This window comes from Lupinus angustifolius, unplaced genomic scaffold (genome assembly GCF_001865875.1).
Source record: "Lupinus angustifolius cultivar Tanjil unplaced genomic scaffold, LupAngTanjil_v1.0 Scaffold_28_47, whole genome shotgun sequence".
Taxonomy (NCBI): domain Eukaryota; kingdom Viridiplantae; phylum Streptophyta; class Magnoliopsida; order Fabales; family Fabaceae; genus Lupinus; species Lupinus angustifolius.
Window position 1 is genome coordinate 35,711 of NW_017720544.1, and position 15,183 is coordinate 50,893.

Sequence of the window (15,183 nt, forward strand, 5' to 3'; positions counted from 1 at the left end):
ACAGCTTTGTCTTCATCTTCAATATTAATATCAATATTTTGCATATCCATAATAATAGAATTAAACTCATCAAGATGAGTTTGAATAGGAGTACCTTCAACCATACGAATGGTGTATAACCGTTCTTTGAGACGAAGCTTGTTTGCGAGGCTCTTGGTCATGTATAAAGTTTCTAACTTCAGCCACAAAGCCGCAGCGGTTTCTTCATTGGCAACCTCACGAAGAACCTCCTTCGACAAACAAAGTTGAATTGTTGAAAGCGCCTTTTCATCCAACTCGTCCCATTGATCATCGGTCATGGAAACTGGTTTCTTTGACTTCCCATCTAAAGCTTTCTTTAATCCGCTCTGGATAAGAACGGCCCTCATTTGGACTCGCCAAATAGAAAAGCTAATTTTGCCATCAAACTTCTAAATGTCAAATTTTGTAGACATTTTGAAATTCTCAATTTAGTAAGAGCTCTGATTCCACTTGTTAAGGTTAGAGCACAATGCGGAAGCACAGGATTGAATCAATTGAGAACAAAAGAGAAGCAAGTAAAGGATAAAGAAAATAACACACAAGATTTAACGTGGAAAAACCCCTCAGTGTGAGAGGAAAAAAACCACGGGCGATCAAGAGCAAAATTCCACTATGTAAAAAAGAAGAGTACAAGAAATCCTCTTATAATGATGAGGACAAATGACAATATTTTTTCTCACAAATACTCTCTCAAATGGAACAAGAATTCTCACCAAGAATGCACTCACAATATATGTGTAAATGAAAGAGATGTTGTGTGTTGTGAAGATGATTTTGAAGCTCTCTATATGTGTCCTTTTATAGGCAAGCAAAGTCTTGGTATCTTGGATATGAAGCATTGGATGCTTGGAAACAAAGCCATAAAAGTGACATAAAATGTCATTAAAGAGAGCCATAAAATAGTCATAAAATTCTTTTAAGGCATAGAAATGAGAGGCATCTAACAAAAAAGAAAGGGAGGGAATCAAAGATGAAGGAATAAAAAGAGAACGAGAGATATATAGCTAGCTCCCTTTGGATGCTGATAATAGCAGTATTCTGGGTTAAATATTGGGTTGCTTTAGCTTCATCTTCCCTTGATCATTTCTTGTTCATTCAGAAATTAATGTGTATGCCTACTATTTTAACATTCTATGAGTTTAGTTATGTTTAAATCTTGTGGGAAGGAAAAGTGTTGAATATTTGATTTGTTAAGTAAGGGTTTTAGTTTTAGTTTTGTGCATGAGAAGAAAAAAAACATATTAAGTTAGATATTTAGTAGGTAGCATGTCCTTCTCTTCAACTCTGATCTTGCCTTCTCTTCAGCTCCTCACTGGCGATTTGATTGTATTATGGAAGAAGGAAATCAAATGTTCAGGATGGTAACACGGCTGCTCTATGCATGTATAGCAAATGATCTATACAAGGCTCATAGTTAAAGAGTGGTTCAATAGTTTTATCTACACAATTAATTTTATTTTTATGGATTTTATTCTTATACAAAAAAAATAAAGAACATGTTCACTCTTTCATTTGTTAATTTTTACACTTAACTTTTGAGTTTGTTCAGTATTTCTTTGGTTGTTGTGATTTTTTTATTATATAATCATAATCTATGTAGAAATAAAATGAAGGTTCTCATGTGTGGACAAAGCATGAGAACATTCAACACTCATTAAGTAAAAAAATAAAAAAATTATTGAACTAAATTTCCCAATGTAATAATAGTAGAGGAGCAAGGAAAATATGTTACATGTCCTCATAAATTCTGAGACACCTTTTCTTTTTGTTAAAATGTTATTGTAACTTATTTTTTTATATAATGATACTCATTTTTTGCCCTCAGATTTAATTTAAGACCCTCATTTTTTGTCCTACACAAGGCCTATAAAATGTCATGGCCAACCTTGGATGATAATAGGATGGGAAGATATTACTTCTATGATTCTATCCATACTCCACTTATTTTTTGGTACCCAACCAATTTTCAAGTTTAATTATTATGCATGAATAATAACATAGCCATATGATAAATTTGTCACTCTGCTTTTATCAACAAAATTCATTATGAAATATTAATAAAAAAAGTTATATGTAACCTTAAAATGATGAAAGTAATATATATATATATATAATATTTGTTTAAAAATTAAATTTATAGGTATGTTAATATCATAATATTTATTTTCACCCAAAAACTAATATTAAAAGTACTTGTTACATGTCTTACTAGACAATGGTTCAGTTAATCAACACACTTTAAACTACTGGAAACTTCTTTAAATTATTTAAACTCAGGTGGTTGAACTGGCCGCTTTGATGAAATTTAAAAAATATAGCAAAAGGAAGAAGAGTTGTGATGGTTGCCCCCATGTGTCGGGGTCAAGAAGAAATATAGAGTTGAGTGCAGAATATTGTGCATGGGAAACATGATTAAGAAATACAAGTATAGTTTCCAAATGAAAGATACTCACAGTCCACATAATTGAATGCCATGCCAATTCATTCGGAGTCACATGTTCTAGTATTGTTACATGGACGAGGCTATTATCAATTTGTCACTCTTAAATGCCTCTTTACACTACTCTTTAACCAATCATAATTTTACAAAATAACAAACAAAAATTATGATTGGTCACTAAGGAGTGTGAATATGAATTTTTTAGGGCAATAGCCTCATTCTTGTAAGAGAGGGAAATGTTTACCAATCTACAGGTCAGGGTCAGAAATACGTTCTGAAAAAGTTGACCCCAATTTGGCTGTGATGCATTGTGAGAGTGCAAAGTGTCAAGGATTGCATTAACAATATTTTGCCTATGTTTTGATGAAGATAATGAGTTAATTAAAGCTTGAAGATGTCTCAACAATCAACATGTCAATAATTCAAGTGGTGTCTTATTAGACTTAGGTTATAATTATTTATTATTTTTTTAGAAGTCTAAGATGCTTGCCATAGATATTGAGTCTAGGTTAGATAAACCTAGGTGTGAGTCTCACAAGACTTAATAAAGTAATTAATCCACTAAAATGAGACATCATCTAGAAGTATATGATAATTAGGTTCATGCATTTTATACATTGATTTTGTGCATTAATTGTATTATATTTTGGAAATCATGTATTGCATGAGCATATAATATATAAGTAGTTTACTATTTAATCATGTATTAAAAAATACACTGGTACTTCATGGCTTAATCGATTAACGTGAGTGTTTTCTGTTGTTTTCAACTGCATAACTGAAAAACCGTTTTTAGAGACAAAATATGTTTTATATAAATACTGGCTAATTGCAGAAACGGCTAAGAGAGAAAAACACTGAGAAAAGAGATAGATCATCATTGTTAGAATCTATTAGAGAGTGTTGAATTAGGAGAAAGATTAGATCATGCTAAGGCTTTAGTTTTCATATTCATATGGCATGATACTTTCAAAAGCTTTCTTGCACCAATCTTGTGTTTCTTGAAAAGAAAAAAATAGTTTTTTAAAGATTGCATATTTTCAGAAACCTCATGCATGAAGATTCATATTAGACTACGACGTCTTGTGAGTTCTTGCTTAGGTTTTAGGCTTTGATTCTTATTGTAATATCCGAGTATTAATATGAATATGAAAGGATTGGGAAAATCCTAGCTGCGGTTAGGTAAGTGTTCTTCACACAAAGACTAAGGGGTCTTGAGATAAAGAGCGATGTAGTTTCTTGGGAGACGGTTTTGGGAAAGGACGAACCAAGGGTGATGAAGTTCTTTGGGTTCCAAGAAAGGAGCGTTCGAGTCTTGTATTTGGAAGTGTGTATGTAACGTACATTGTGTTCTATAGTGAAGAAGAAAAATCTCTCAGATCAGAGGGGATGACTGAATGTAGTTTTACAGTGGACAACAAAACGAACCAGGATAGAATCCCTGCGTAATCTTTTCTATCCTTTCTATTTTATATTTCAAGATGTTTTAATGCGAGTTTTGAACTAATATTTTGCATGCTTGTTCCTTGTTATGTTCTTGTTAATCTTGCATAAAAATATTTGTTGTATATCTGTTTGTGTGTTGTTTAATAATTGTGCAAGTTGTTGTTCTGATCATTCTGGTTCTGTTACTGGTTAATCGATTATGAACAATGCTTAATCGATTAACTGGACATTTTTCAGTAAGTGGGTAAATCCAAAAAGTGGAACTTGAGCTCCGTCACACCTATTCAACCCCTTCTAGGTGTATTCTGCCACTGATACCTAACACATTGATGCACATAATAACAGAATACCAAATTCTAATTGGAATGTTATAGTCCTAAACTTGTTTGCTAGAACAGTAACTTAATTTTCAATATAAACTAGCAGTGTACCCGTGCACTTGCACGGGTCGCTTCTTTGTTTATGCATAATGCGCAAATAATGTACATATATTTTATAACGCCAATAAATCATATATCGAACCGTTATATTTTTTGCATTCATATAGTTGCAATATTAACATTGGTTATCGAGGGTATATGTATAATATTAACATTTATAAATGCATTTGTATAAGCATTGAAGTGTGGAAAGTATAATTATAGAAAGTATTTGATTCTAAAATAACTCAATAAATAAAATTCAAATTTTATTGGATAATATCTCACCTCTATATTCTCTATATAAAATTATAAATATAAATATTTCTTTTTGCATCATATTTTTTGTGATTACATTTATAAGTACCATATAAAGTCATAAGGATTTTTTAGCATATCTCTTGAATGATTATTTTTATTTTAGATTATGTTCATTATGTATAAATATTTGAATATATTTTTAGCATTCAAATATAGTATAATTAAATGTTATTTATTTGATTATGTTTTAGCTAATAATCATTGTATGAAAATAACTCATAAATTAAAGATTCATTTCTATTATTTGGAAGATATATTTTTCTATACAACCGTAATATTTTACTATGCATATTTTTCTATTAAGTCTGTCATTTTTATAATATACATATTTGAATTAATATTTTTATTGTTGGAATTAAGTTAATTCATATGTATTATTAAATTCATATGTTGTGGATAACTCAATGTACAACACGTTATTGTTTACATTAATTTTTAGTTTCAAATATACTAATAATGTTTCAAATCTTTGTGTATTAATTTTACTATTATTGTCTTATCTTATTTTTTATATCAGATGATTTGATGAGCTATTAGGATGTGATGTTTTTTGTAATTTATTTGAAAAACACATTAAGTTGCGATTTGACGGATTATTTTTTCTGATAATTTTAATCAAAATAATAAAAATAGTATAATAATTGATTTGTTATTCTTATATATTCCTAATTAAAATACATATATTTTCCATGAATATATCTATTATTGTTATCTTTTAATTAAATAATATAATGATAGTAATTAAATATTTTGAAAATTCTCATTCGTTATATTCTCATATGTTATACTAATATATATTCAAAAATTGTTAAGATTTTTAATCTTCTTAATCTAATATCTTTAATATTCTATTTATGTTATACTTATCATTATTACTATCTTAATATTGTAAAAGTAACATTGTAATATTAGAAGCAAACACTAAATCCGAAACAAAATATATTTATAATGAGTGTTGCCTAAAATTGAAGAATAAAAATAAGTCAAACAAAATATAAATCAAATATGCGTTATAATACATACAACTTTGTAAATCTTATGATTATTTTTAAGAAAATAGAGGTAAAAGAATCAATTATGTAATCACAATAAAATCAAATCAAGGACATAGTTTTTCAATAATTTTAATAAAAATAAGACTATTATTATATTAATTTCAAATTGTGACTCATTATATTTTATAGTATTCAATTTATATACAATTTCTTGATTTTATAATTGATCTTATGTGTACCTGTATTAATTTATAGCTTGAAATATACTAATAATATTTCAAATCTTTGTGTATTATTTTACTACTATTGTTTTATCTTATTTTTTATAAGGAATGATTTGATGAACTATTATGATGTGATAATATATTTCTCTGAATATTAACTTCATTAATATTGACATATTGTTTCTTAAAAATCTTCTTCTCCTTTCTAGTAACAGTCAACCAATTTCCATACATGTGAGTGAGTTTGAGAGTAGAAGATGATAGATTTGTTAAATAAAATATGTGAAATTTATATGATGAAGAAGTTATATCTATCACAAATGAAGAAAAAATTGAAATAATATAAAAATAAAAGTTGATCACAATTTGAGTTATAGCATACTTATGAGTTGATTTTAAAAGTTGAAGATGATAAATTTGTTGATCACAATTTAACAAAATAATATAAAGTATATCAACCGACTGCCAACAGAAACATAAATTAAAAGAATAGTTGTAAGTGAGTTTGAGAGTTGAAGATGATAAATGTGTTGAGAAATGAAGAGACACCCGAAGGAAACTACAACCAGAACAATTGTGAGAAAAACTACACAACATTTTGTCTCTCCTTTATTATTTATTTAATGAGTCATTATGTTTATATTTTTAAACAAATAGTAAAAGATAGTTTTAATAGTGTGTGTAAGGTTGTATAGTAAGAGATGATGAGCTTTTGGAGGGGAAACTTTGTATGAAGTATTAACATGTGTCCCTAAGAAAAAAAATTTGCATAAGGTATTGACATGTGTCCCTAAGAATTTTTTTGTTATATATTTATTATTTATTTAATGAGTCATTATGTTTATATTTTTAAACAAATAGTAAAAGATAGTTTTAATCATGTGTGTAAAGTTGTATAGTATGAGGTGATGAAATTTTGGAGGGGAAACTTTGCATGAGGTATTGACATGTGTCCCTAAGAGGAAAACTTTGCATAAGTATTGACATGTGTCTCTAAGAGGAAAACTTTGCATAAGGTATTGACATGTATCTCTAAGAAGAAAACTTTGCATAAGGTATTGACATGTGTCCCTAGAAGTTTTTTTTGTTATATATTTATTATTTATTTAATGAGTCATTATGTTTATATTTTAAACAAATAGTAAAAGATAGTTTAATCATGTGTGCAAGGTTGTATAGTATGAGGTGATGAAATTTTGGAGGGAAACTTTACATGAGGTATTGACATTTGTCCCTAAGAAGCAAACTTTGCATAAAGTATTGACATGTGTCCCTATAGGAGTTTTTTTTGTTATATAGTAAATAGATAGATAGATTACTGAGATCAAGCAAAGTAACAGTGTTAACTTCAACTAAATAAAAAATGAATTGCTCTTCCAACCTGTAGGATATGGCTATTATTGTGTATTGCCTCCATAAAAATATATAAGAGGATCTCTCACAAAAGTTATAAATGCTGGAAATAAGTTCGGTTCAAGTTACTTGCTCCAACTAAGGAGTTCCTTTTATACAAAAATTCTTTATGAATACTAATAAGGTATAGAATATTTGCTACCTAAAATACTTCAATTAATGAAAATAAGCACATTGCTAGGAGCTTTCTGTGTCACTTGAACCAGCATGAACATCTAAATTTAATTCCTCTGCAACATCATCAGTTATCCTCCATCTGTTAGATGCATCAATAGAAATTAAATTTCAGCTTAGCTTAACATGATCAAAAGTCAAAACCAAGTTTTAGTCTCTACCTCTCTAGCACAAACTTCCCTTCCTTGTATATTTGATTTTTGTCATGTGCTACAATCTGAAGGAACCCAAACTAATCATTACTTCATACTGCTTTGGGTTCATCAAAAGATGATGTCGATATGATGATAAAATCAAATTAAATTGAGGCAAGAACGCAGAGAAAGACTTGACCACAGTTACTGTTTGCATCAATAGATAATCCTTCTAAATAAATCTAAGATAGATCTCTTCTAATGCCATTAACACTTTAAACACTCCGGGATACTCTGGGACTAAAACTGAATCATTTTCCATGAATCTTCTTCCAAACAAGATCACATTAAAAAAACTAGTGTTTTATGGGAATGCATCAGTTTGAATTAACTTCTCATGAGATAGAAAACAAACTCCTAATATTAACTTTAACATAAAAAGGCGAGTAGAAGTGTAGCACCATAAAAATGCAGGTCACACTTTGACATTGTAGATTACAAATGAATTCCATAGTCAAAATAGATTGGGAAACCAGACAAATCTTATTGGTTTGTTCTTCTATTAGCAATAAACTTGATGGAAACTAGGAATAGCACAAAGTTAAGTTTTAATATGGTTTTGTGGGTAAGATTCATGGTAATCGTGGCCTCATGGGGTTTTAGACATGTCTAAAAAAGTGTTGACAACTTGTTGTATGATACTTATCGTTTAAAGTGACAAAAAACATGAAAGGAAACTTAAGGTGCAAAGGTAAAGCTCACATATTTCCATCCAAGAATTTGTCCACAGCAGCAACAAAATATGTCTTCAACAGTGTGCAATCCAGACAGCATTATTCTCTCCTCCTGAGGACCAAGCGTTATATTCACCCTATCAGAGTCCAGAAATTAATAAACAAGGATATTGGAAATAGTCAGCCATGAAGATGCTAGGTAAGGTTAGGGGTGTAAGCAGTTACGTTTAAACCGCAAAACCAATGGAACCAAACCGCAAAACCAATGGAACCAAACCACAAAATGTGGTTCAATTCGGTTTTGAAGTTCGGTTCGGTTATTTTTTAAATGAACCATTTATGTTCGATTCGGTTCATGGTTTTAGAAAATTAATAACCATTTGAACCGAACAGAACCACATATTAAAAATATATATACTAGAGAATTTTTCAACCAATTGATTGGTAGAAAATGGCACTAGTTGATTGAACTATAAAATCCTTGGATCACTCCATAGGATCAAAATCAAACCTCAATTGAGGATCAAGGACATATACGAGAAGGATTGAAACAGAACAATTAACGACTTGCAGGTAAACTGGTAAAGTGCACCATTGTATGAGCCCAAAATAAAATAATTAACTTTTTAGGGTAAGGGGGGTTCATGGGCAGGGTGGAACTATTAAATTTGTCCTTTGCAAAATGCTGAACAGAAATCAAAGTAGTCCAGTATTAAGGTATGATAAAAAAATTGAAGCAGGGGAAGGGGGGCAGAGAATAGAAGCAAAAGTTGCAAATAACTTACACATTGCTGAATAAATATGCCCTCCCTTGACGGCAGTTGAAGGACTGATCATCATATGAAAACAAAACCAGAGTCAAATTGCTAAGGTTTGTGAAAAGACTTGTACAAAAGGAACTAGCTACATCTTCAACCGTGGAACAAATAATAGCAACCAACAATAATTACCTAGAACAAGTAAAGAATTAAACTGTTGAACTGGTTTACGTTCGTGGATATTTATCCATGCTATTATAAATGCAGCAAGCACAAATACAGCTTACAACAGAAATGTGAAAGAACCACTAGTAACTAGCATCACCATTTAAGCAGGTGAAGTTATTTACTTATTTTACAAGAATTCATGAGTTTCAGGGAGACTAAAAGTGCCTAAACTTTCGAGGTATGAAATAGTTCAATTTCCATTTTAATACAGCAGCAATAACACATATCAGCCCACCATTTACTCTCAATGTAAAAGCTCAAGCAAAAAATAAAATTGAAGTGTCATCATTCTTCCCATTACAGAACAATGCTATAACACAGTAACACCTAAAGTGACCAAAATTTAACAAATTTAATATCTGTATCATGTTTAGTAACTGCAAATAAAATGCTGACAAGATAGAAAGTTTTAATCAACATTACACAGAGGACTTCTCACTCCTAAAGCCAGGCAATATAAGGGAGACACCCCCCTTTAAATGAGAGTTCCATGTCTCAGAAGATCACACCCACAACAAGTTGAAGCACGAGGAAATAAATTGGCAAGGAAACAAATGGCATGTAAGCCAAAAGAAGTCTAATATTCCAAACTAGTAACTTCTCCTGAAATTTGAATCTCATATAATAGACTCTAGTTCCAAGTCATTTGGTTTAAGAAAATGTTTTCTATTTTAATTAATAACTACAAAAATGTCCACCTCAAAACGATTAGAAAAATGTCATAATATTATCTTCCTTCAGTTTCTTGTTCTCAAAGATTTGCACATGAAACAGTGAAAATAACCATCACCTCCAAAACAGAGAACGGGACGAGAACAAAAAATGAAAACAGAAAACGTTTAATTAAACCAAAGTCACCCTTGGGCTAATGAAATAAACATTCTCAAAAATCTAAACTTGACACTATCTTAAATATCATTTACAAAAATAATCTAATTTATAAAACCCTAATTTATCAGAAACCGCCATAGAACATAGCCTACAGGGTCTGTACAATGGATTACAATTACAAGTCTACAAATTAAGTAGACAAAATTCAATCTTTCAAAAATAAAATTGATTAATTAAAATGAAAAAGTGAATATATGTATGTAATTATTGAAATGAAAAGTGAAATAGAAACGGGAGAGAGAAAGAGAGAGTACACGAGAGAGAACATGATCAGCGAGAGCAAGAGGGGTATCACAGAATCTGCATCGGTAAGATCTTCCATCCAAATCAAGAATAAAAACTCTCCCCATTCGTATCAATGCACACACGACAACCTCAACAACAACAACAACCCCTAATCACAAAATCCTACACTGTTCTCTGCCACATCACGTTACCGGCAACCGGCACGAATTACACATATCTCTTTCTTTCTTTTTTAAGGAAAAAAATTCCTTTTTTTTTTAATTTGTAAAATAATTGTTAAATGATAATTATTTACTAAGAAATAGCTTATTATACTAAAGTTATCAATTCATTCAAATTACTAATATCTATATCTATACTTCTGTACTACATAAAAAGAAAACAATATTAATTATTCATGGCAAAATTTTCATTTTTCTATTTTCCTCTTAACACTTTAATTACTAGAAAAAAATCATATAATTATATATAATCATCATCAACATATTAATTACTCTCTCACCTTCATTTGACAATTAAAATAAAAACAAATAAATATAATATAAAGTGTATTAAATAAAAATTATAATATAAAGTACATTCAAAACAAAAAATATTCTGATTTATCAAAATAAAAAATATAAAACTTAAATATTTGATACCAGAAAGTAAAAATGTGGACTTGCAAGTACCAAATATCTATCGCTCTACTAGTAATAATTAATTACTAAATAATTGTGAATTTTAATTTAATGTAAAATAATTTTGATAATAGTAAATCAAATAATTTAACTTAATAATAGAAATATATTAATCAATTATTATAGAGTCGTAAAACTTTTACACCAAATATCAAACTTATTAAATAATAATAGAGTGATATCAAGTTGATACACTTTTTTACTTGGCAACAATAATAGAGTCTAACATTTATTTCTCAATGCATACTTTATACATGCTAACGAAATTCTTTGTCGGGTAAGTTTCGATATACATAAAATGCGTAACAATTTGGGCACTGTCTTGAAGAGAGACTCGATAAAATAGACATGTTTGTAAAGATGTGGATTACATGCACATGGATAGAAAGACCCTATGAAGCTTCACTATTTGGGATTGGCTTTGGGCTTTTCCTGCGCAGCTTAGGTGGAAGGGGAAGAAGGCCTCCTTCCACGGGGCTTGAGCCATTAGTGCCATACCACTCTAGAAGCATTAGAATTCTAACTTTGTTTCATGGTTTTATTCATTGTCATTGCATGGTCCATAATTTATATTTAATTTAATTAACAGATACTCTTCAAAAAATTATTCAAATGAATGAATCGTAAATGATATAATAATTATGTATACAACTTGACATTAACTATGTATATATCTTTAAATATGAATTGTTGATAAAAGATGATATAATACAATATATAAAACTTTTACATTATAAGTACATGATCAACAAAGCGTTGATCTTGTAGTATATGACTCTACTTGATCCACAAGGTTGAGAGTTCGATAGGAGTAACACTTGTTGAGGGGGCAATACAAACGCCGAAAGAGATTAGTTTTTTTACCCAAAATATGAAAGGATACGCTTGATAACATAAAAAAAACATTATAACTACATACATTTTTTTCTCATAATAATTAATGAATAAGAGTATTCAAAAACTCTACCTTTTTGGGATAAATAATACATTTTATAATTAATAAGAGTGTAAAATCTATACACTGACAGAGTGACAGTGTAAAGATTTATGCACATGTACTTCATCATCTACTATTTATTTAGATTACTTTTTGAAAAAGTTAACCATAATTAAATATATCAGGTAAATGGTGCAATTATAATGTATAAAACTGATACATATTTTTCTCAATTAATAATGATTAAGTACTATAGTGAATATACTCCTTAAATGTGTGAGAAAGGTTGAAGTGCACAGTCATATGGCTCTACTGCTCTAGGCTAACAACAACAATAATAATAGTTGAGCAGTAGAAAGACCCACATGAACCAAAAGAGACTAATTATACCACTTTAAATTTTATAATTCTAAATCCCTCATCTTTTTCTTCACATATATCATTTCACCTTAGTCTTATCTAGACCATTTTTTCCCTCTCTACATTCCCGAAGAAAAGTTATTCTCCAATAAATATAAAAAAAATTATATATGCAACTAGCAAGTTATTCGTGCATTTGCACAGTGTAGTGTTTTATTGCTGCATGATTAAGAATATATATATTGTATATGCATTTATGATTAAGAATATACATGTTTCTCGTGCATTCGTATGGTTAAAAACACATATGTTACCTGTGCATTCATATTATTAAGAACACGCATATGACACATGCATTCACATGATTTTAAACAAACATGTTACTCGTTCATTCGCATTGCTAAAAAAACACATGTTATACATGTATTTGCATAGTTAAAACATATATGTTACTCATACAATCGCATTGTTAAGAACACATGTATTAGCCTGTATTTGCTTGTTCAAACACATAAGGAAAATAAATGACAATTTCGAATAATATTTCAAATAATATTTCACTTACTCCTTGTTATATTCAAATAAATAAGAAATGATTTTCGATAACTCCACTCATTAATTTTAACCTTGTAATTTTAGATCTAAATAAAAATTAAAAATAATTATATTTCTAATTTAATCATGATAATGTTGTTCAAAAGAGAATTCAGAATGCCTTCCATTTTTTTTATAATTAATGTGTTTTTTCTTTCTTTGATTGTGTGTTGGAATAATATTAGTTAATACATTGGAGAGATGATATCAGAAGATATTTGAATAATAAGAAATGATTTTCCATCCTTTTTTTCTTACAACTAATGTGTTTTTCTTTCTTTATTTGATCGTGTGTGTTTGAATTTAAACATTTACTATAATAATAGAAAAGTATAGAAGCTCATATCCTATGTGAGGCTTCACCATAACAAATGGAGTTGTTTTGGAAGAGAAATATGACGAAAAAGTTGACTTGTGTGCATGATGATGTGGTAAGAACCTCTTTTTATTATATAGGTAATAGATTATTTTCCACTTCAAAAAAAATATAAGAATTTGTATAATATAAGAATTTTCTTTTATTCCCATATAAAAGAAAATGGAACAGCTAAAATAGCACATCATAAAAATTGAATCAAAGCCTTTCATTGTAAGCCCAAAATATTCTGGGCTTGCCTGTAATAATGCCATGAAATCATAGAACGGTTTGATCTAGAGACTTCTGGTGCTAGAATCTCATCTTCTAAAATCCAGAATGTCCCCGATTTTTCATATACTCAGAAAGAAAATTAACAAAAAAAATAGGACTTTCTCGAAAGTACCACATTACTCCTTCACCTTCCTATATAAATATATTACATGCCTTCTTCCACATCGTCAAACAAAACAAAACAATACAATACATTGTGTCTATACATCCAACAATTTCAATTCACAGTTTCATATAGAAAAAATGTCACTCATTCCCAATTTCGGTGGCAGAAGGAGCAACATATTCGACCCATTCTCCCTTGACATATGGGACCCATTCAAGGATTTTCAATTTCCGAATTCTGTATCTGGTTCATTCCCAAGTGAAAATTCAGCATTTGTTAGTGCCCGTGTGGATTGGAAGGAGACCGAAGAAGCGCATGTGTTGAAGGCTGATATTCCAGGACTGAAGAAAGAGGAAGTGAAGGTTGAGATAGAAGATGATAGAGTGCTTCAGATAAGTGGAGAAAGGAATGTTGAAAGAGAAGATAAGAATGATACATGGCATCGTGTGGAGCGTAGTAGTGGTAAATTCTTTAGAAGGTTTAGATTGCCTGAGAATGCTAAATTGGATCAAGTTAAAGCTGCTATGGAGAATGGTGTTCTTACTATCACTGTTCCTAAGAAAGAGGTTAAGAAGCCTCATGTTAAGGCTATTGAAATCTCTGGTTGAACAGATTATGTAATGTTATTTCTCATGATGGGAATTGTGTGTTTCTCTTTTGGTTGAGACTTGAAAATGTTGTGTTTCTCTTTTAATTTCTTGTAATGAGTGTGATGTGTGTAGAAATGATATCTTGTACTATGAATTGTAACGAAGATATCATGTAATAATGTGAATAAACTTTGGTTTACAGAAAATCTTAAGCTGTTACTTTATGTAAGTATTTAGCATGTAACTTGGACAAAAGGTATGAAGTAATGCAAACTTAATTGATAGAATGCTTGATTGAGGTATGCAAGTAGTAAATTAGAAATTGAATGAATTGCAATGAATATAAATATTTCAATTCGGTTGAGGTATGCTTGATTGAGATATGAGAAATCTCACAGTAAATCCATGGATGAATTCAGAGTAAGAATGAGCTTGTAAAGGGATACAATTCAAATGATTCCAAAAACAAAAGAAGGTGCATCATGATAGAGTAGGGGGGAGAGCAACTAGTAGAATGTTTTGTAACAGACAACGCTCCATCTAGCCAGCACTAGCATAGTGAGTGCAGTGAGTGTTAAATAGTAATTCTAACATAATGAATAGAAGACAACAAAAGGAAATTATGTACTAAAGATAAAAAAGGAAATTATGTACTAAAGATAAAAAATAAATTTATGTGAACTGAGAGGAAATAATTGAAAATTTAAATTATTTTTTATGTTTTTTTATTATTTAATTATAAATTGTAATTAAATATCTTTATTTTTATAAAGATTAGATTAAGATTTGTTATTTGATACATATTTTTCTTATAATATCCTTT

At 29.7% G+C, this 15,183-nt stretch overlaps 2 protein-coding genes across 2 annotated transcripts; one reads left to right on the plus strand and one right to left on the minus strand.

Moving 5' to 3' along the window:
• Positions 1–7,192: 7,192 nt before the first annotated feature.
• Positions 7,193–10,643, minus strand: LOC109338542 (protein yippee-like At5g53940). Its single transcript, XM_019575805.1, has 5 exons — positions 10,453–10,643; positions 9,107–9,150; positions 8,350–8,458; positions 7,615–7,670; positions 7,193–7,535 (listed from the first exon to the last, which is right to left on the minus strand). The coding sequence occupies exons 1-5, from the start codon at positions 10,546–10,548 to the stop codon at positions 7,457–7,459; spliced, it is 384 nt and encodes a 127-aa protein (XP_019431350.1). The 5' UTR covers positions 10,549–10,643; the 3' UTR covers positions 7,193–7,456.
• A 3,196-nt stretch (positions 10,644–13,839) lies between these two features.
• Positions 13,840–14,587, plus strand: LOC109338540 (18.5 kDa class I heat shock protein-like). The gene has a single exon (XM_019575803.1). The coding sequence runs from the start codon at positions 13,908–13,910 to the stop codon at positions 14,376–14,378; it is 471 nt and encodes a 156-aa protein (XP_019431348.1). The 5' UTR covers positions 13,840–13,907; the 3' UTR covers positions 14,379–14,587.
• The last annotated feature ends 596 nt before the right edge of the window (positions 14,588–15,183 follow it).